The sequence below is a fragment of the Protopterus annectens genome, chromosome 3.part1 (genome assembly GCF_019279795.1).
Source record: "Protopterus annectens isolate FY-2018-M chromosome 3.part1, PAN1.0, whole genome shotgun sequence".
Taxonomy (NCBI): Eukaryota; Metazoa; Chordata; order Ceratodontiformes; family Protopteridae; genus Protopterus; species Protopterus annectens.
Genome location: NC_056732.1, coordinates 771,641,984 through 771,665,416, shown reverse-complemented (window position 1 = coordinate 771,665,416; position 23,433 = coordinate 771,641,984). Strand labels below are relative to the sequence as shown.

General features: G+C 38.0%; 1 protein-coding gene across 1 annotated transcript in view; it reads left to right on the top strand.

Moving 5' to 3' along the window:
• Positions 1-23,433, top strand: part of LOC122797720 (CUB and sushi domain-containing protein 3) — a 5,249,173-nt gene that overhangs the window by 691,416 nt on the left and 4,534,324 nt on the right. Inside the window, exon 5 of the mRNA XM_044066251.1 lies at positions 18,182-18,389. Within this exon, the coding sequence (XP_043922186.1) occupies positions 18,182-18,389 (208 nt within the window). The remainder of the gene's footprint in view (positions 1-18,181; positions 18,390-23,433) is intronic.

Below are 23,433 nucleotides of genomic sequence, written 5' to 3'. Positions count from 1 at the left end.
TCTAGGAAGCATTGGGCAAGGGAGTTAGTGCTTGAGTAGTTAACCCAGTTTATGTTTGGGTAATTGAAATCACCCAGTATTAGGGTGATTGTTAGGACCTTCATATTTCCCAGTGTCTCCAAAAATCTGGAATGGGGGTCTTGGGTCATGGTGGGTGATCTGTAGCAAGCTACAATTTGGATTGCAGTTTTGCCTGTTGTTAGTTGCACACGGATGATCTCTGATGCATTGTGTTGCGCCACTAACCTGGATGTGTGGGTATCCTTGATGAATATAGATACAACCCCGCCTTTTGCATTTTGGTCCTGGTTCTGTAGCCGAAAGGTATGGTATGAGTTATAGCCTGGTAGTGCTGGGGTGCTCTCAGGAGCCTTAAACCAAGTTTCTGTTACTGCACAGATGTCAATGTTCTCCATACTGAGGAGTACCTCGAGTGCATGCCTTTTTATGGTTTAGACTTCTGGCCTTGAGTAGCATTACCCTCAGTTTTTGGTTACTTGTGCTATTTACGGTGATGGGTTTGTCTTTTGAGCCTTGCCTAAAAAAGGCACTATGGGGGCAGCAAGAGCCTTGGCCAGTATTCAAAAGCCTAAGGGTGACAGGTGCAAGCCATCTCTTGCAAAGCCACGTGATTTGTCGAGCATGTCATCCCAGGCGGACAAATACTGGATCCCCTTTGAATGACACCAGAAACTTAGCCAATTGTTGAAATTGATAATTTTTTCTTTATACTGTGGCATCATTTTTGGTGAGGGCAGGATGCTACTCAGGGTCAGGGTCATACCAGCTTGGGCTACATGATCAGAGAGCTCTTCCATGTCTCTTTTCTTGTAGTCCAGGGAGGTACGTCTCAGGTCATTCACACCAACATGAACAATGACAGAGTCATATTTGTACTTGTTCTGGAGTGACCAAAGTGCTTGTGTTATGTGGCGGATCCTGGCACCCTACAGTCAGCTAACTGTAACCCTCTCCTTGTCCAGCCTAGTTAGTGGGACATCAGTGCTCCTGACTATATAGTCACCTATTACTAGGGTGTTGGGTATGTTATTTTGCCTTAAGGGTTGTGATTGCATGACACACTGATTATGTGAAGTATGTGTTTCATGGTTGGTGATGGGGTGTGGAGGTTGCTTGGCTGTCTGCTTTGGAGGTCTCTGTTGCTTTTGCAGATTTTTATTTAGAGCCTCCGAGTATGTTTTCTTGTATTTATGTGTGTTATTTGCCGGTGTTGGCTTATTAGGTCTAAGTGAGACTGCTTGTGTGTTGCAAGAATTATCCTTCTCCTCTTGACTGTCAGTTCCGGTCTTGGGTTGAGAGAGCTTTGCCTTCAGTTTGGCTGTATAATTGCATCTCTCGCATATATTAGTGTTTGGTGGTTGGAGGAGAGGGTTGTCTGTGTACATGAGGCAGTTGTAACATTGTCTCAAAATGCCCAGATTCACCAGTTGGACTGGAGAGTAAACCGGAAAGTGCCCTTTGGACATGCCTGAATACGTAGAGTAAGCTGTTTTTCTGATTGACTGGTGGGGACGAATAGAGAGCCTTGTCCTTCTGGACAGTATAGAGGGGTCTAGTGTTAGAGTTAATTAGTGCTTGCTATGAGTTTTTAGCAAGTGCTTAGCTCTGAAATGAATGGTTTGAGTGCAAAAGTTGAAGATTTGTCTAGTTTCAAGGGAAAAATTGAAGAGTAGACTACGTGGAACCGGGAATAGTTTAACCCTAGCTAATTGGCGCTGCCCGGCACGCAAAACCGTGCAAATGCATTTTTTAAAGCAGGGAAGTGAAAGAGATAGAAATTAGCCTAAAATGGCCAAGAAACTACTAACTTCTGGGCTGAAACCACTCCTCCAGGGACAGACAGGCTGCTCAAAGCTCCCCTCTCTCACAGGTGAACAGAGAAACTTCCTTCTATCCAAGTAAGGTATGGGCAACATAGAAAGTTGTAACACAGCCTTGGATTCAGCAATAACCTGAAAACTGCACTAAGCAAGTTCAGAAGGTGGGAAATAAGTTTTTTTTTTTTTCAGAAAATAGAGCAAATACAATCAAAACAACACTTTAAATGCACAGAAAAGGCTATTGCACTTTAGTGTGTAGCCTAGAACAGTTAAACAGATTATTTAAACACAAAAACAACTTAATTCAAGTGCATGCAGCAAATAAGTACAATATGTAGAAACGCTTAAAAAATTGGTGTTTTAGGCAGAATTAGTTTAAGACAGCAAGAAAAGCAGAAAAATAATCACTCCAAAGTCTCTCTTTTGTCTCTCTGCTACTGTAGACTCTGCAGGACACCTGAAAGGCACCTGCTGAGTGGAATACAAGCCCCAAAACCATGCAAATGCAGTTTTTATAGCAGGGAAGTGAAAGAGATAGAAATTAGTCAAAAATGGCCAAGAAACTACTAACTTCTGGGCTGAAAGCACTCCTCCAGGGATAGATAGGCTGCTCAAAGCTCCCCTCTCTCACAAGCGAACAGAGAAACTTGCTTCTATCCAAGTAAGGTATGGGCAACACAGAAACTTGTAACACAGCCCTGGATTCAGCAATAACCTGAAAACTGGACTATACTAGTTCAGAAAGGCGATAAACAAGTATTTTTTTTTTTTTTTGTTTTCAGAAAATAGGGCAGATACAATCAAAACAACACTTTACTGAACTAACCAGTTAAAAAGCTCAAAACTGAGCCCTGTTCCAGGAGTCTCCAATCAGACAAGTTCTAACTGCACACTCTTGCCACTAGGGTGCAGAGAATCCTTCTCCAAAAAAGATGGCCTGGATCAGTGCACTAGTTATATAAACAAAGCTAGATCCAGCAGGCCTGAATCCAGTCTATGCTACAGCAAACAAGGCTTGCCAATTTCAGAAATAAACAGTTCAAATAAGCATGCGCAATAAGCCTTTAACCAGAAATTCTCAGCTCAGAAGGACAGAATCTAGCCTCTCTTCTCACAAGAGTGCAGACCACAAACCTTCTTAATGCAAAATAACTGGCCTGAGGCCCAGGTGCTTAGCCCAGAACTAAAACACTTTTAGAATAACACTGAGCCTTCAATCAGCAATTCCCAATTTAGAAGGATGTATGCTACCTGTCCTGCCACAACAGTGCAGACCATAAACCTTCTTAATGTAAAACAACTGGTTTGAAGCCCAAGTGCTTAAACCAAAAGCCTTAGAAAAACAGTTACAATTTAATCAGGCTGCTAACAAGCAGTAATAAATGCAGCAGAATAAATTCAATTGAGTACTTTTAAGAAGAGGCAAAAGCAAATAAAGTAATAAAGTAGGAAGAAACACAAATACAGTAAAGCAGATGAAGTGCAATTTTCTTTTGTGGAGTCGGAAGGAGCAGAGCAGATTAAGATACTATAGGGGAATGTCCTTCCCAAGTGCTCTCTCTGTACACAGCAGAGGAGATGGGACTGGTAGGAAATCAAAATATGATCTCACTGTACTCAGCTGGTTGTGCAAATGAGATGGGTCCAGGAGGAGTGTCCAAAAACAGATTTACAGCAGGGGCGGGCAATTCCAAAGCCACCAAGATTAACACCACAACAGGAAATGGGGGGGGCGGGACTAAGAAGCCAGGGTGGTCATACAAGATGACGTGCTAGAATTCATCCAACAGGAGATTACCATATTCAAAATCTTGCACCATATCCTAACCAGATATAGGTCACCCTCTATATCCCAAGAAGCTCAGAATGAATACCATCCAGCCTAACACCTCACTCATGGGAGACTTTAATTACCCATCTATAGACAGGCAGTTCTACATGGTCTCAAATCTACAGGCACAGAGTTTACTAGACTTTGTAAATACAAACAACCTTGACCAAACAGTGAAAATGGCCAACATACAGGACTTAGTACTCACAAATATTGGAGAATGCTGCCATCCCATATCTTGTTCTCCCTGTCAAGGTTTGACAATAAAGCTGTGTCCTTTAAATCAAAATCAACTTCATAACCACAGTAAAACCAGCATTCAGTGCCCTTCCAAACTCCAAACCCTGACAATACATTTGCTTACTATGAATTGCTCTCAGAAAGTTGTACAACCATGTCAATGGCTGCATAGAGGCTACTGTACCTATTAGAAGTAAGTTCAGAACCAGCCCTAGAAACAAACTACCCTGCTAGCATCCCAAATAAATAAGACATACAGCAAAAGGGAAAAAATAAGGTAAAACTCAGGAAGGATAATTTTCATGAAGATAAGAACTCCCTCCTCAAACTAAATGGGCAACTAAGAGGGTTAATTAGGTCAAATAAAGTCAACTCTGAGGTTAAGATAGCCTCCAAGGTGAAAGACAGACATAAAATCTTCTTCAGATACATCAGAAATCTCAGATATCTTGTGATGGATGGAGGCAGTAAGTAAACCACTCCACTACATAAATCAAATTTGTGGTTCACATTTGGGTTGCACAGCTAGGCTTATAAGGGCCTTATTGGCTGAAAGCCTAGTATGCATCTATGAATCTATGAACCTATTTATTTATGTATTGCTTTTTCTGCGGTCTTTATAGAAATTAGGTCTTACAAGAATATCAAACACTCTGTCTCAGTTGTGAATAATAATGGACAGTACACCATAAATTGACATTTTTTTTCTGAAATTAATGTTTTATGGGGCAGCAAGTTTTTTCCATTTACATACATTGTGTGAGTGCTGTGACCATCACAACACCAGCTGAATAATGTAATCGCAGATGAGATCATAGTTGATAGCAGGAAAAAAGGGAAAACTTCATTTAAGACAGACTTTACATTTGTCTTTCTGTTTTCTTCTGTGTATACAAATTATTCATGTCAAATACTTGTGGCGTACCACAAGAAACAACACTTATAAAGTTTTGATTGTTCTCCTTTGTGATGCCTCCATTCTAAATATATATTGACAGAGATAGTAGCCTCTGAATAATCAAACTGTGATTTAGATAAAACAATACATTATTTATTTTTTTGTAAAGATAGATGGCTTCATCCTCTGCTAAAGAAGTCCCTTTTCCATGTGTCTCTCTCTCTCTCTTTCTGTCTTTTTAGTTTTATCTCCCTCTTGATGTTTTTTTTTTTAATTGAACTGGCATTATCACCCACTTTTATACTACTAATACTACATCTTTATATGCTCCAGCTAGGTATTTCCCATTAACTTATTCTTCACATGAATTTAGGTATTTGCCATTAAGTTATTCTTCATCTGATTTTATCAGCATTTCACAGCAGTATTTCTAAAGTCACAGATGCCTTCAGTTCCTTTATCATAGGAATATCCTTTATTTAAAGACTCATATCTTTTTTGTCTATTAGACATTGTTTGAATAAAACATCTTCAGACAAATAACTGGCCCTTTCTTTAATAATGCCACATTATATTACAGACTTGATTTATTTGCAATGTGAGATATTATTATTATTATTATTATTATTATTATTATTATTAAAGAAATCCCAATCCCTCTGAGCTACATCCTCTAGAAACCCAAACCTTGTCACCACAATAAACAGGACATGCTGGAGGGATAGATTCCTGTCCCAGAGACTTCCCATATTCTGGAACAGACTACCTATCTATGTCAAGCAAAGTTCTTCATTAGCACTCTTCAAGAAAAATCTTGATGAGTGGATGGGGAATAGGAAATGCACCCCAGGGATCACTTCTGTGTCTCTGCTTGACAGTGGCACAGGAAAACAACTTTCTTGGGTGGCGTAAGCCAAGGAACCTTGTTGGCTAGGGTTATGTAGGTCCTTGGGCCGATAGCCTAGTACCTACATATGAACCTATGAATCTATTATGTATTTTTTTATCTTTCATTCATACTTTGAAATAATTATGGTTTTAAAATTTGTTGCTGCATTTGTTAAGCTTGCAACGTGTTTTTTTTTTTTTTTTTTTTAATTCTTTCCAGAAAATGTGCAGTTCTAAATTTAGTATTACTACCCCTTTAATATATGTTTTCATTGCGCATGTGTCTAAGGTAGTATTGCATACTGCAGTTATTTACAGTGTCCCACAGCACGCTCTACTGGAATGTAGCTAATACCACCTGCTGTGCAACACTGCAAGCTAGTACATTGATTCTGCGAGTGCCCCAGCTTCATTCACTAAAATGAACACATCTGCTGAGCACTAGCTATCTGATCTGCTTCTGTTAGTGGTGAGAAAAAAATGGAAGTTATCTTGTCTTCAGTGTTATTGCTGCTACTGCTGTTAGCAGAGCAAGCATTTTTTTCATCTTTCCTGCAATGGCATATCACACAAATGAATGAACTGAGCTGAGGATTCACCTGGGAAAATGACAGTAAATTCTCAGATGAAGAACCATTCTTTTGCAAACTGGAGACAGCTTGCTGCAAAAATGATTGACTGTCTGCCCATGTTCTCAGTTACCCATGCACCTTTTGAATCTCCTACTAATATATCATCCTGAAAAGCTTGTCATAAAGTAGCACAAAGCATATTTGAATTAAAATGGAAGCATATTGTTTTGGGGACTTCCAAGAAATGAGACATCACAATTACTGGATATACTGCTGAACTACTCTAATGACCCTGGATTCAATGATTTTTACTTTTCCTTCCTTTTATTTTCTTATTAAATGATATTCACTCATATTTCAAAATGTCATTGCAAACAGATGTTTCTGTAATTAGCAGGATGATTTTTCTCAGTTGTATTTTCTTTTTAAGAAATATTTTATTTTCATCCTACCTAGGGAGATATACTTCAAATTTTAGTCAATAGTAACTGACAGAGTAAGGAATTACCTTATTTTGATGATGCAAGTCTGCATCATTACCCATTTTTCATAGGATAGTTATATATGCCACAAGAGCTACCTCTGTGACACATATCTATTTATTAAGGTTTGTGGTTTAAATAGGGCAAATTATCTCCGGATTGTTCCTGCCCCTAATTGTTTGCCATCCTTAACAAGACTAAATTGTCCCACCCATGTGCATGCAGATAACAGTGTGGTTACATTTGTAATCCTGGAAGCACAGCAATACATTCTGTGGCACAAAGCAGTGGTAAGACACATTTTGTCTCTTCTGGAAATACTTTGTTTCTGGGTTTTATTGCCACTACAGCTGCTGGGAAAAAAATCTTTAAGGTGATGGTGCAGTGCATCAGAAGAGAAATGAATTACTATGACAACTTAATTTGTACATGTTTTAAATGGATGTCATATTTGTGCATGGTGATGTTAATACTAATGGGTGTTAGACATCCATGGATTTTGTTATCGAAGAGCAGATGTGTTTAATGAACTTGTGGTATCTCTAAAACAGACAGAGTGGGTCACTATTGTACATAAGAACTATTTTTAATTCAGTTTTCTTACCTGTTCTCTTAATATCATTTCATACATCATATGGAAGCAAGGGCATTTTTCTCAATTTGTTTATTAAATATTTATTAAATTTGAATGCTGGTAAAGTGCAATTGTGCAATAAAACCCCTTTTCTTTGGAGGTCCGTGGAAAAAAGCTTCAAGTGGCAAATATATACACATAAGATACATGCAATACAGAGACAGCAAACATATATGCCAAGATAAAACAAGTAAAATTAAATGCACTTTTACATAGAATATACAGGGTTGTATTCTTATCACAATCTAAGTACAAAGTGTTACATTCTCATTACATTATACCTCTAACTGTGACGGATACATGTGTGATCAAACTTCAATTTTATATTTATGAAGGGTAAACAATGCAATCCTGCAAACATTATGCACGGTTGCATTCGTGTTGCAATATACAAAGAGACTGCTCCTTACAGTAATTAACAGTGGTGGATATCGATGTGCAGACTTGAGTTTTGATTCACTATATTAGCTGTGAAGAACAATTCCATAATAATGTAGGAAGAGATGTTGATTGCTGTAGTAATAAATTTGTGTCAAAAAGAATTCACTTGCAATATTTTTAAGAGATTAGGCAACAGATTTTTGTCCACACGAAAAAAAAATGTATTAGTGGGTCAATGACAGATCTCCATGGAATACCTGAATATTATTGGGATGTGACAACATTTTGTCTCTTTTGTCTCCAGGCTCATTTGTTAAGGTAATCTGTCAGACATAATACTAAATCTATTTTCTTCCATGGCTGTTACTCTAACCATAACCCACAGACAGCCATGTGCACGTACACACACACACATACATTGGGGTCGCACTACAGTGGGGAAAAGGCCATATATAACTTTCAGTGAAATGTGTTTTAATGAATTGAGCTTTCAGTGAATTATGCACAGTCAAATGTGTTTCATTGAAATGTGCTTTCACTGAATAGTAGTAGATCCAAATATATATATATATATATATATATATATATATATATATATATATATACATGCACATACAGACACAAACATACGTATATGGGTCCCTATTATAACAATGGAAACTCATAACACTAAAACCTATAAGGTTGAACACTAAAACCTATAAGGTTGAACACATTTTGCTGAAAACTCATAAGACTGAAAAGTATAGAACTACGTATAATTATGTAGAATGTATACAATGGTGTCATTTCTTAACATAGGAATTATTAGGAAAGTGAGTTGATCACAGTATGTGTGAATTTGGATGGTCAGTGTTGATTTCCTGTCTAGGACACAACAGAAGAGTCTTTGTGGGTTCTGTTCAAGCAGTTTTATTTTATACAAACACATCACTATAGAAGTTTACTGACTTTAACTTAAGTAACTTATATACAAACTAACAACTGTGATTTTGCATGTTCACTCCCTGGCTGCTCTTTCAAAATGGCACTAGAGATTGCAAGTGTCTGGAATTTATATGTGCATGTATAGCTTTGACATAATTCTTCATGATACAGCATACAGATCACTTGCACTGGGATCTAGAGTCAGCATCATGTTGTGCCCCTAGGGCTGTGGATAGTCATATACCCTGTTAAGCACTGAGTCACTGTGTGTGGTGTTTTTTCCTTTTCTCCACTGTTGTGCAATCAAAGGGTTAGTGTATGTTAATAAGGGGGAAAAGGGGTGCAAGGGTTCTTGCCCCCAGCAAAAAAATGTTTTTAGGATGCATTTCTTATAGAAAAAGTTTTCAGTGTTATAAGTTTTCAGTATTATGACAGGGACCCATGTGTATATTTATATATATATATATATATATATATATATATATATATATATATATATATATATATATATATATATATATATATATATATATATAGATGTGTGTGTGTGTGTGTGTGTGCAATACAAAAACTATATATATAATATATATAAAATATGTATACACACACACACACTATATCTATCTATATGTGTGTGTGTCTGTGTGTGTGTGTGTGTGTGTGTGTGTGTGTGTGTGTGTGTGTGTGTGTATATATATATATATATATATATATATATATATATATATATATTTATATATAAATACATACATCTTCCATGTATATTTGTTTGTGCATAAGTAGGAAGAAGACTCAAAAGCAACTAAGATAACTAGATACTCCTTCACCGCAATTATCAGAACAGAATGAACATGCGGACTGGATACTTCTGTAACACAATTCTTAAAAGACATATTCTTAAACAAAAAAGAAACTACCTGCTTGTTGACTGTCACTATGCTAGAAACTCATTTGCAATGAAGTATGAGGGCACATGGGTTATATAGCTGCAGACACATGATATGGTACCAGTGCCAGAATTTTTTCCTGGACTTGAACTCAAAACATGTTTGAAACTCGGTATATACATTTCGGTACTGAGATTGTTGATTATTTTGGAGAATAGAAAAAAATCGATTTAGTATAACATTTATATTTTTCAGCAGATTCTAGCAAATAGTTATTTAAATTGTATAGCCATATTTGGAATCATTTTTGTTTTACAATTAATTCACGATAAAGATTTTGCAAAAAAAATTATGATTATAGTATGCCATTTAATCTTTTTTAGTGTTATTCTTTACTCATTTTTTTTCTGTTAACTACACCCATAGAATGTTGTCATGGTAGGTATTGAACAATGCTTTACATGCAATTGCCAGGCATTATGGGTAAACGAAAACCAATTACCTTTGGAGGAGCTGCTTCTTATTTACATTGCGGTGTCACTACTGTATCATCATAGTATTAGTTTAAATGTGAGGTGTTCATTCTACAAGAAGTAGTTGGCAAGTTGCCTTTCTCAAAAGTAAGAAACTACTTATGATGTATTTAACATCAAAATACAACAGACTATACATGTATTTTGTGAGGACCTTCCTTAACAACAAAATAAAATGCGAAAACAGCACACTTATCATATCAAAAACTATACACTAAGTGTACACTGTTCTGCGTGAACAGACAACACAGACTTAACTCACACCTTCTTCCTCCTAATTTTAGTTTTCCTAATGATTTTCTTTCAGCTTTAAATATTGACAGGGATTTATAAAGGATGCCACAAAGTGTAGACTATGTGTACACTTAGTGTAATCTTTCTGAGTGACTAGAAAGCACTAAAAATGTGATAAGAATGTTCATGAATACATATAATGTACACTTAATGTAAGCTTTATTGAATATGGCCCATTGGTATCGTGTGCAGTTTATATCTAGCTCATTCTATTCTGCCATAGAGTCTGGTTGATAGCAGAGTTTTTAACCAATACCAGCATCAGTCTCGTAGATGTGGATGATATAGGTTCATAGGTTCATAGGTTCATACTAGGCTATCTGCCCAAGGGCATTTATAAGCCTATCCCATAGTTATGTGGCTTTCGATGTATGGGTTTACATTCAAGCTGATGAGTTTTTGAATAAAAACTATGCCTATCATTTTTCTGTGCCTCTGTCAAGCATTGACACTGAAGTAATCCCTGGGGTATATCTGCGATCTCCCATCCATTGGTCACGATTCCTCTTGAACAAGGCCAGCGAGGTACTCTGCCTCACATGTACCGGGATTTTGTTCCACAGCATAGGGAGTCTCTGGGTGATGAATCTGTCCCTCCAGCATGTTCTATTTATAACCGTGTCAAGGTTTAAGTCTCCCGCCCTTGTGGTTTTGAGGGATCTAGATTTTTTGAGGTGAAGCATATTCATCAAATCTGGGTTTGACATGGCCTTATATGTCAGGCACAGGTCACCTCTGAGCAAGCGGTATGAGACTGAATAGAGCTGGAGTTCTTTCAGTCGGGCAGCATAAGACATATTTTTGAGACCCTTTATCCTTTTGGTGAGGAACTTTTGGGGCCTTTCAAGCTGCAGCAGGTGTCTGGTCAGATACATTCCCAACGGGGCATTGTACTCAATCATAGGTCTAATGAGTGATGAGTACAGGGGGACGATGACCTCCCTTGATCTAGATGTGAATCCCTTCATGATCAGGTGGGCAATATAGAAGGTTTTCCTAACTACTTTAGCAACATGAGTGTCAAACGAAAGGCTACTGTCAACTTGGGTCCCCAGATCCCTGATGACTTTTTCTGTGCTCAGTGGATTGCCACCTATATGGTAGCTAGGGGTAACCTTGTTTTTCCCGAAGGGTATGACTATGCATTTTTTGGCGTTTAACTTCAGGCCATGGCTCTGGCACCAGTTATCCGTTTCTGTGAGGCCCTTCTGGAGGATATCTGTGTCAGATGTGTTTTCGACTATGGCGTCCAGTTTGCAGTCATCTGCAAACTTTGTCAGCCATAACCCTCCTGTGTTTGCTTGTACTTCAGAAAAGTAGATGCCGAACAAGAGTGGACCCAGGACTGAGCCCTGTGGGACACCACTTGTGACAGGCTTTGAGTCTGACATGGCTCCAGCAACTCTGACCCTGTGGGTTCTGTCACTTAACCAGTTTGCAACCCATCTTGTGATGTATGGGTTTACATTCAAGCTGATGAGTTTTTCGATGATACCTGAGTGGGGTATTGTGTCAAGGCCTTTGCCAGGTCGAGGTAGGCTGTATGGACTGCCTTTCCTCATCAATGGCCTTGGTGACTGTCTCGAAAAAGTCAACCAAGTTTAAGAGGCAGGATCTGCCTTTGACAAAGCCAAACTGGGTTGGATCCAAAGTCTGCAAGTTCCCTATGTCTTTATTTATGAGTTTCATTATGATCCTCTCCATGGCTTTGCAGATAAGGCTTGTCAAGCTAATGGGGCGGTAATTTCCAGGGTCTGTGGAGGCACCGTCCTTATGAAGTGGGACCACAGTCGCCGTGCGCCACTCCTTGGGCAATGATCCTGAGGTGAGGCTAAGATTAAACAGCTGTCCTAACTGTGGGTTTAATTCCTCGTTGAGTTCATGAAGCACACAGCCAGGGACACCATCTGGTCCCATGGATGCTGTGTTTTTTGCCTTAGTGAGGGCAGTTCTCACCTGGGCGTTGGAGATGTTTGTGGGGCTACAATCCTCTGGAATAGATATCTTTCCTTTTGGGGGGGAGGGGGGGGAGAAGTTTGCACTGAACCTGTCACTGAATAGTCAGTTTGATGTATGTTTAATCATGGGTTGCAGAGACATGAATAAGGTTCACTCCTCCTTTAATTTTGATTGGACTAGTAGAATATTCTGCTACAGAGATTGGCTGCTGATTCATGAATTAAGTCCACTTTGTCTCACAACTCTGATTGGATCAGTAACTTACTCTGCCATTGAGATTGATATTTTTTTAAGTAACACTCATTGGTTTATATCTGTATATGCCTGAATAGTTGCTGATATGTGTGTTTTTATTGGCTGTACAATGTTCATTAGGCTTTGATTCGTAGTTGGATAGTATAAATGTTTATAGCAAGTTTGTCTGTGTAGATATGAAGAAGGATTTTTTAGTCCGAAAATGCTCATCATTTTTTATATATTTTCCTTGGTTATTGTGTTTATTAAGGACCTTTTACCTTGACCTTGTTTTCTGCTTCAGGCAACTTTCTGAGATCTATATAAATAAATCCATATAAATATATATGTGTGTGTGTGTGTGTGTGTGTGTGTGTGTGTGTGTGTGTGTGTGTGTGTGTATATGTATATATATATATATATATATATATATATATATATATATATACACACATGCACACGTGTATATACATATATGAATATAGCTATCTCGCTCTTATATATATATATATATATATATATATATATATATATATATATATATGTATATGTTTATAGGGTGGCGGTGCTGCAGTGGTTAGTGTTGCTGCCTCACAGCAAGAGGTTCTCTGGTTCGATCCTCGGCTGGGGTGCCTTCTGTGTGGACTCTGCATGTCCTCCCTGTGGTCGCGTGGGTTTCCTCTGGGTGCTCCAGTTTCCTCCCACAGCCCAAAGACGTGCTGTAGGTGGATTGGACACTCTAAATTGGCCCTAGTTGTGAGTGTGTGTGCCTTCCGTGGAAGGTTGGGCATCAGGCTGGCAACTCAACACCGTAAAAATCCACTGCCAATCATGAGCTGACAGGTGATCCGCTGTGGTGACCCCTAACCGGGAAGAGCCAAAAGAAGAAGAAGATATATAGATATATATATATATATATATATATATATATATATATATATATATATATATATATATATATGCATAGATATTGATCATCAGTTAAAAACTTGTTAACCAGCTCATTCCATCTGGCTGCGTACATTATTTGGGAATACTGCTGTTAACTATAACCACCTTCTACAATTCTGCAGTGCCAAACTACCCCCCCCTGCCCATTTCCTGCCAGAAGACTACTTCTTGTCACACATTTTGCAAACATAAAAACAGCTTCTCCAGGTAGAAAACATAAACTCTACTGTAACTTGAATGATGATATGACTGCAAAATGAAAAGAAACGTTAAGGTATAATTATTGCCTGCAGATTAGTCATGTGACTTCCCTGGTTTAGCTGTGGTCAGCACAACAAACAAGACTGAAACTCCTGCTGAGTATATGCAAATGAAAAGAATTATACCATAAGGCTTACCTTACAACTACCTAATTTCTTAAACAGCGCAAGAGCTGGTACACATGTCCTACTGATTTATGTATAATAATGGGCAACAATTTTAGTATAGTTCTGTTGTGTTATGCCATCTTCTGACATTACAGTACATTTGTTTAATTAACCTTGTGTTTTACTGCAAGTAAGTTTTATCTTGTATGGGTAAATAGTACCTAAACCTTTGAAGTGACTGCTACCATCATTAGAGATTTGAACTGAAGAAGAGTGTGCCACAGTCAAACTTTAAGCATTCTAGTATCTGAATATTGTAGTTGTGGTACATACTGTGATAGGGACTTTATGGTTTGCTTTACATAAATGGAGCTTTACTGATTTAAAAATGATGGTGTTCTGAGAAATGTAGAAACTAAAGACTCTAGTTTTTCATCTTTAAATGACAAGCTACTTCCTCAGCAGGCACATAAAGCACTGTTTCATGTTGAAAGTAGTAAACAGGTAATGAGATCACTGGGAAAATGTATGACGACTACGTATCTCCTATGTGCCGCATGCTTAATAAGATTGCTTTATACATTTTCATGAGCTATACATTCAGCGGCGGCATACTGCATGCATGATGTTGACATGTTTTTACCTTGTAGTACAGCAATGAAGTTAACTAGCTCTATCCCCAGCCTCAGTGACTAGAATAATCTGTTTTCTTAAACACTACTGAGGTGCAATCCTAGTGTAAAACTGCATACCCAACTGTAACCCAAAGCATGCACCTGACACGTCACATCAGACAATACCTATGTTAACAGTCAAGATCACAAATGCTGTCAGTGGCAAACATAACTGTGGCCTGTACAACAGTTTGTCTTTGAAGCCATTTGCCTCTTGCCATCAATAGTACATGTATAACGTGCACTAATATTTGTAAAAGTGCACATGCAGTCATAATGATAACACCTGGAACATTCTAAGGTAAAGACTAAGGTTAATAGCAGTACTACAGATAGACTAGAGCTGTAGGAGAGCCCCTTTATACCTGACATTTAGTACAGCTCCAGTGAGCGTGATTGGCACCCTAACCCCATGCTGGCAAAGGAAACATTAAAAGTTTAGTCAGTGATGGAATCCCCCTGACAAAGGGTAAAGGTAAGGTCGAGTAAGAAATTTTCTTATGAGCAGCACAGAATCCTCAAAACTCTCCCATGTTGTCCCCGTGACTGTCTGGCAACGTTCTGAAAAACACTCGTTTTAGGATTATGACATTATGATAGCTCAATGCCACACCGCAAATGCAAATGTATAAACAAAGATATCAAAAGATAATGACTGTTTAAGAAATAAAGGTATTGTAGGTCATTTTATCGTGACATTTTTAAATTGCCTACTGCAGTCTGTAAATGGTGCTGATGCCTTCATTGAGTGGGGGTTTCAATGTTTGGGTCAGGTCTTTGAATTCAGTCCTGACATCAAATTGCTTCCGTGAGCTGGCTATGTTCGCTCCACAACAAAGTTGCCCATTTCTTGCCAGATGATGATTTGCCTGATTGAGAAAGAGCACTGACCGTTTTGCTGATGTCAAACAACAGTGCAAATTTCTTGAGTTCATTTTGTTGGGTGACCGAAATCTGTTTCTTCTTAAATTCTCAGTTAGACATAGTTTGCTCCCTGACTGTTTGTGGAAGAATGGATGGGGGTGTTCAACATGGCAGACTTTTGTTGTTTATCTTTAAATCTTTTGAATTTTAACACATTCTTTACCATCTCTGTCAGGAACAGTGATTAAATGCTCAGTTGCAATTCATAGGAAATGCAAATATCAATCAGTTTGTTTAAGGATTTCCAGCATATACAAAAGGTAAACTCTCATGCTATGAAGAGATGTGCTGCAGTGAAGTGACTGTGAGAAAATTTAACTAGAATTGTAAGTCTGTTGAGTATGATGATGATTCACATTCCAAAATGTCATGTAATGCGTTTCAACTTCTCTTGCAAAATGAGATACTGAATCATGAAAGTCTGTGTGTGCGTGTGTGTGTGTGTGTGTGTGTGTGTGTGTGTGTGTGTGTGTGTGTGTGTGTGTGCGTGCGTGTGTGTGTGTGTGTGTGTGTGTGTGTGTGTGTGTGTGTGTGTGTGTGTGTGTGTGTATTTCTGCACCTGTCTGCTTGTCTGTCTGTAGGTAGGTATATCAATAGGTGCAGAAAATATTTTACACTGAATGCAAGTGGATGTTTTATGCTAGACTGACAGTTCATAATTTAATAAACTGAGAATGAAGACTATTTTCACTTCGTAAAGCTGCATAAGTGGGTAAGTATTTGCACCTGCAAAGAGACAAATTTAGTCAATAATGGAGGATGACTTGTCTTTCATTTACTGATCACACAGGTAGTGTCAATTTTGTAATGAATGACATTAAAATTTGGAAGCTGTGCATTCATGTTGAATAATCTCACTGCAAAATGTAATCTTTTGCACATATTAAAATATTAGCAGTAATTTTCATATTTTAAACAAATCTGTGCTTGTATATAATATTTAAAGATTTACTATGCAATGCTACATTCAGGCTAGAGAAAAAGAAATGTTTTGATAATTAACTGCTTGCCAGAATAACTCAATACTGGTTACTCATTCATTTAGAGAAGGGTAATACCAATCTTTTTATAACCATAACTGAAAGAGAGCATGATTAGTAAGCAAATGGTATTTTAATCTGCCTGGAGTGAAAATAAATGGTTACAAGGTTTTTAATGTCATGGATATGATTCCTTCTGATTTCCACTTGCTAATTTTGTCACTCTGATTAAGTTGACCAGAAAGTCCTTCTGTGTCACATAGAACCAGGTAAAGTAAGCTTTCCTTGTTAGCAAATGCAAAAATCAAACTAAAAGGTTAATCATAAATCTGTACTCAATTCTGTGCCATAGATAGATATTGTTAAGAGTTTTTAGTTAATGGCCATGTCAGTTAGTGGTCATGTCACTGAAGAATCCAAGGGAGGGCGAGAGGGTACAGAGTGATAGGTGTGTTCCTTTCAGCTTCTCCCAAGCACAAGGAGAGTGCATTGTTCTTGGGAGGTGTACTACTGGTGCACTGACAGCGGGAAAATGGTGAAACTGGACATCCTAAAAATCAGGTGAACTTGACAGATTTATATATGGGGATAGATAATCCAACACTATGGTGGCATGTTGATCACCACTTAATGCCTCATTACACACCTACATGTAATGTGTGCTAAGTCAGGCCATCATGGAAATTAAGGTTACATGAAATACTCCATTGGCCACAGCTAAATGGTCCTGGTATCTCTGTTCACCTTTCCAGTCATCAGTGGGGGGGGGGGGTTTAGTTTAATAACCGAGAAGTCTTTCTTACTGGAAGGACAAGATTCACCCTACAGTCAGCTGCATCTGGCATTTGATGGCAGTAATAGGTGGCCATAACAATATGCACAACATACTGATGTCACAATTTAGTGTATGAAGTTTGTTTTTTACATTGTAATTGCTTTATATTACATTTTTCTATTAACAGCAAAATATATATGTCTGTGCATGTACGTGTGTGAGTGTGTGTATTAGTGTATACATAATTATGATGGGTAGCATACATGAGACTGTAATAAGTTATCTGATGGGGCTTGATGATTGACCTTTGATTGTTCCTTTAGTTCTGTATTTAGTGTAGTTTCTTGCTGAGCATAACAGAATAGACACATTATCACTTGCATCTTCATTCTGTTTCTCCCTTAAACAAATGCATATTATGTGTTTTTTCATATGAAATTATCCCCTGCCATAATCCAGTGCCCTTCAATACCCACAGCAAAATGGTAAGCAGTCAGGGCCATCCCAGACTGCCTCCTTGATGATGTTAAGGGAGATTTTTCCCTTGGGCCTACTATTATAAGTTTGCCTAGTGCGTAATGAAACCACTGCAGTTTCTGTGCATGTGTTACCTGTCACATAATATCTACTGAAAATGTCTTTACATCCCCATTTTCCTCCACCAGATCTAGGTTTACCCACCTCTGGGGATCAAATAGCCAGCTTTTGATTGCTTATTACTAACCTAATTCTATCTTCCCCCACAGCTGGCTCCTCTATTAACCAGGCCTGCTACTCATAACCAGGTCTGTGAATTGTCTGAGTAATAATTGGCTCCCAGATGAAATGCAAATTTAAGACGACATGCATGGAACGTTACGTAAAAACATTGACAGAAACACTAAAGCGTGTTTTCTCTCTCCTGACAGCTGAAGATGCATGTGGTGGAACAGTGAGAGGCTTCACTGGCATCATTTCCAGCCCCAACTTTCCTAATGAATATTATAATAATGCAGACTGTACCTGGACAATAGTAGCAGATCCTGGAGACACAATTTCACTCGTTTTTACAGATTTTCAGACAGAAGAAAAGTATGACTATCTGGAAGTAGAAGGTTCTGAACCGCCAACAATAATGTAAGTAACTCTCTACTTTGTATGATTAACTGCCACAGATTTGGTTTCTATTAACAGAATTTTAAATTAATTTGGAAAAAAATGCACATAAATAGAGCTAAGTTACTGTTTGATTTGTTTGGTAATTTTGTATTACATAATCAATATTAACTTCAAAAGTTATTTTTGAATACCATATATTTTCTAAAGTAAATGAGAACAGTAATGTTTTTGTGTGAGTAATTCTATTCTATATTTTATGCAAATGTGCACTTACTACAGAGAGCCATATACTTTTTAAAGGAACTATTATTTATTTTTTTACATCTGTATTGCTTACTGTAAAGTCATATATTACATTTGTGCTTAACTATTTTTCATTCTGGGGTGTTTCTTCTGTCATTTCTTTTTCTACTGAATATATTATGGAATATTTTAAATGTATAATATAATGCTTCTAAAGCAATTGTTTATTTTATATTCTTAGTAATATGTGCACAATATATACTGATGCCTGCTTTTTTCATTCCATTTATACATTCATTGGAATCCTCAAACTATATTTTAGCATTATATTTTTTGGTGTTGGGCCTGTGAATATTCTTTTATAAAAATGCTATTGAGTTCTGGGAAGATTACATGAGTCCTGACAAAAAACAGAAACACACTGCAATAATCCTGATGTGAATTCTTGGCTTCTGGGAGATTGCACGACCAAATGTTTCCTTCTGTTAGCAGTAACCAGCCCTTTCATACCCAGTTTACTTTAATATCTTATTTATTTATGTATTTATTTATTTATTGGCTTTTGTTTAATAGGGGAGTCTGACTGGGTAATAAAAACCCACTTTCAGCAGAGGCCTGGGAAGAAAAGCTCCAGAGTAAAATAACATAAAATAAAACAGTATTATAAATCTAATTAAAAAAAGTACATATACATACACTTTGGCAGTTGAATACATAGGTACAAGAAAGCATGAGGAGATGACAGTAATGTAATAATAAAAGAAAAAAATCAATTAATATATGATAATGAGTGCATACAAAAGTACTAGAAGCACAGTATACTAGACGAGGAAATAATACAAAACAAGATGATGCAAGTCTCCCCTGAGAATGGGGGCAGGGCAAGTCTTGACAGGGTATAGATAAAGAGTATAATGAAAGATTAGTGGGAATGTAAAGAATTTCTTGATGTAAATCATATAGGAGAGGTGCATTGCCATAGCCATGTGCTAGTGAGAAATTGTTTTACAGAGGTCTTAAATCCATGGAGACTTGATACAATAATTATTGAATTTGGTACAGAATACCATAGTTTGGCTATGCAGTGTGAGTGCAAAGTTTGCCCCATACTTTATTTTTTGGTTAATAGATTTCAAGGGTTTTGGCTTTAGAGTGCAGAGGTTATTTGGGAGATAGTGATGAAGTGCTGATGAGACAGAAGAGCAATTTATTTTGTCAAGAATAACAATTGAAATAGCAGAAATATCATGCTAATCCTACAATGACTTATGATCACTACTGCAAAAATACAAAATCTGGAGACAGTAATATTTATGATGTCGACTCTTCATTTGGAGAATAGCCCCAGCATATCCTCCTACAAAATTTTTGCAGTTATGTCCAGTGTGGTTTTGTAATTTGTTGAAAATGCATCTAAGGTTTTTATTGCTTTGTTTATAGCCTGAATGATTATCTACATTCCATAAAGTATTTTGAGAATTTATTACAGCTGTAAAACATCAAAAATTAACTGAGTTAATAAGATTCTGCCATCCCTGTACTGATAACTGAATAGCTGGCAATGCAATCCTGCACAGGGTAAGACTCTTGGTTACTTAATGATACTGTTATATTGGTGACTGTCATGAATTGCTCATTTACTTGCAAAAGGTGTTATTGTTTCTTCAGTAAATCACTATTGAGAGTTATTCTACAGTCTCTTGACAAACAGGTACACACTCATCACTCCAATGTATGCACATGGACACACCCTCACACACACACACACACACACACACACACACACACACACACACACACACACACACACACACACACACACACACACACACACACACACACACAGACACACACACACACACACACACACAGACACACACACACAGACACACACACACACACACACACACACGCACACACACACACACACACACACACACACACACACACACACACACATGCACACACACACACACACACACACACGCACACACACAGACACACACACACGCACACACACACGCACACACACACACACACACACACATGGTATCACCAGCACTGAGCATTTTGCAGTTTTCATAATCTATTCATAGTCACAGTAAATAAAGGCGAATGAGTCTTGGAAGCATTTATGTCTTACCAGTACCCACATCAGACTGAACGTCTTCTCTCTATGATAGCCAGGCCAGTAAAGCCAAGAGTGAATTTGTAAGTACTCATCCAACTGTCCAGCTCCCATTTTAAAAAAGCTAATGTATCTGCTTAATTTTCACTGAGAGTCTATTCCAGAGGAAGGGAAGGAATCATGTAGAGAATATATCCCTCCATCTTCTTTTATTTATCTCCTGGTAAATATTTAGATCCCTTGTTCTGGTATCTGTGGGACTGTTCAGTTTGTGGAGATACAAATGATCAAGCACCTGTGGATTCTGAAATGCTCGAAAGGCAAGTCTGTTTTTTTCAAGGGGAGGTCATGTCTGCTCAAACTTTTGGACTTCTTTGAGAAGGTCACCAAAGCAATTGATGAGGGCAAAATGGTTCACATTTCCTATCTTGACCTGGCCAAGGCATTTGATGCAGTACCCTCATTTGCCAACTGTTGACAAAGTGAGGTTAGGAATAAACCCTTATGTCAACAGATGGATAGCCAGTTGTCTCACAGACAGAACCCTGGAAGTTAGAACTCGGGAGTCCACCTATATATAAAAAGGACATTCACAAGCTGGGTCTCCTTTTTGGCATCTACTTCTCTGAAGTCAAGGCCAATGTCAGTGGCCTCTGGCTGACTAAATTTTTAGACAATTGCAAATTAGGAGCAGTCATAGAATCTCCCACTGTCACTATTGTTCTCCAGGAAGGGCTGACACAGAGAAATAACTGGTGTCAGAACCATGGACTAAAACTAAATACCATGAAATGCATAATAGTATCCTTCAGGAAGTCAGACACTTCTTGTAACTATCATATTGACAACATACCACTAATAGTTGACACAGTAGTCAGGGACTCGGTAACAGAAATAGACAGTAATCTAGCCATTGACCATAACAGGTCTGCAGTAGGAAGGAAATCATTCTCTGTTGTGCAAAATATAAATAAATGTATGGCATCTAGGTCCAAGGAGGTCATTGTTCCACTGTATTCAGAATTCATTAGATTTATTATTGAGTTGAGGCCCCCTTTGGTATGTACCTAACCAGACACATCCAACAACTGGAATGTCCACAGAGGATCCTCACTAAAGGAATTTAGGGTATAAGTAACATGTCCTAGCCATGCCTTTTCCCTGTATTATTTTTCCTGTAGGCTGATAAGGGGAGATTAATGCCTGGCTAAGGCATTATTGGATCCCACCCTAATGAATCTCCTGAATATCCATCAAACAAACAGCACCATAATTACCCATTCTAAAGACTTAAACCATGCCTGTTATATAAATAGGACCTGCTGGATAGGCAGGTATGTATCCCAGAGACTACCCCTTCTCTGAAAAAAGACTCCCCATCCATGTGAATCAGAGTCACTCCCTAACCCAGTTCAAGTGTGACTTGGAGAGTTGGTTGGAGAGCAGGAAATGATTTCCCGGTTTGGCATCTATGCCACTAATATACACAGGCAGCCTGCAATCGTTCATCTCCCAGCCCCCTACTTGTAAATGTTTCATCTCTCAAGCACATACTTACACTTAGCAATAGTGCAAAGACTTGTCAGGGATTTGGGATGCACAGCTAGACTTAAAACAGCCCTGGTGGTCGTTAGTCTAGTACACACCTTATGAACCTATGAGTCTACATAGATATTACCTCTAAAATCTGTAAAACACTGAAAAAAGGACAGTGCTTTCTGTTTTTTGGTAGATTAGTTTTTTTTAGCCAGTGATCTTCTTAGTTAGGGATATCTAGGGTCATTCTAGTTGTTTGATACATCTGGTGAGGTACAGCTCGATAGGAGTAGGGTATTCAATAATTGCCATAGTTACTGCTGATTATACAATGACCCCCCCAATAATATTCCAAAATGTGCCCGCTGATTGGTCAGCATGCCCGTTGTAAATCAGACTTATACTAATGGAAAAAGGTCCGGTCACCCGGACTTTTTCCATTAGTATAATTTTTTTTTGTGTGTGTGTGTGTTAGCAATGGAGAACGGAAGAGCTCCGTTGATGTTATCTCTCTATGTTAAATATGTTTAACATAGCGAGACAGCCTTAAAAAAAGCAACGGAGAAAGGAAGATCTCCGTTGCTTTTTTTAAAGCTATCTCACTATGTTAAACTCTTTTAACATAGCGAGACACCTTTTAAAAAGCAACGGAGATCTTCCTTTCTCCATTGCTTCCACACACAGCTTTGATGTACTGCGTAACCATATGCATGCGCAGTACATCAGAACTGCCATAGAATACTGGACAGCTGTAGAAGGGCAGGACGGAGGTATTATACGATGCCATTAATTAAGAAAAGTAAGTATTTTTTTTTCTTAAATAATGTCATTGTATAATAGCAATAACCCACTTCTGGATTTACCCACGGTTTTGCCCTCGTGACCAAACCACACCAACCGTGGGTAAATCCAGCATTAGCCACACCCAGGCGTGGGTTATTGCTTAAATATAATGGGACAATGACTTATTTTTGTTTGGAAACCACCCAACTACTTAAAACAAAAAAATGCTGCTGAACCACCAACCTGCATTAAAAGAGAATAAAAAACTTCAATACATCAAAATTAAGCACTTTCATCTTAGTATAACTCAGTTGTCGCCTCACAACAAGAGATTCTCCCATTCAGTTCTCGGCTGGAGCGCTTTCTGTGTGG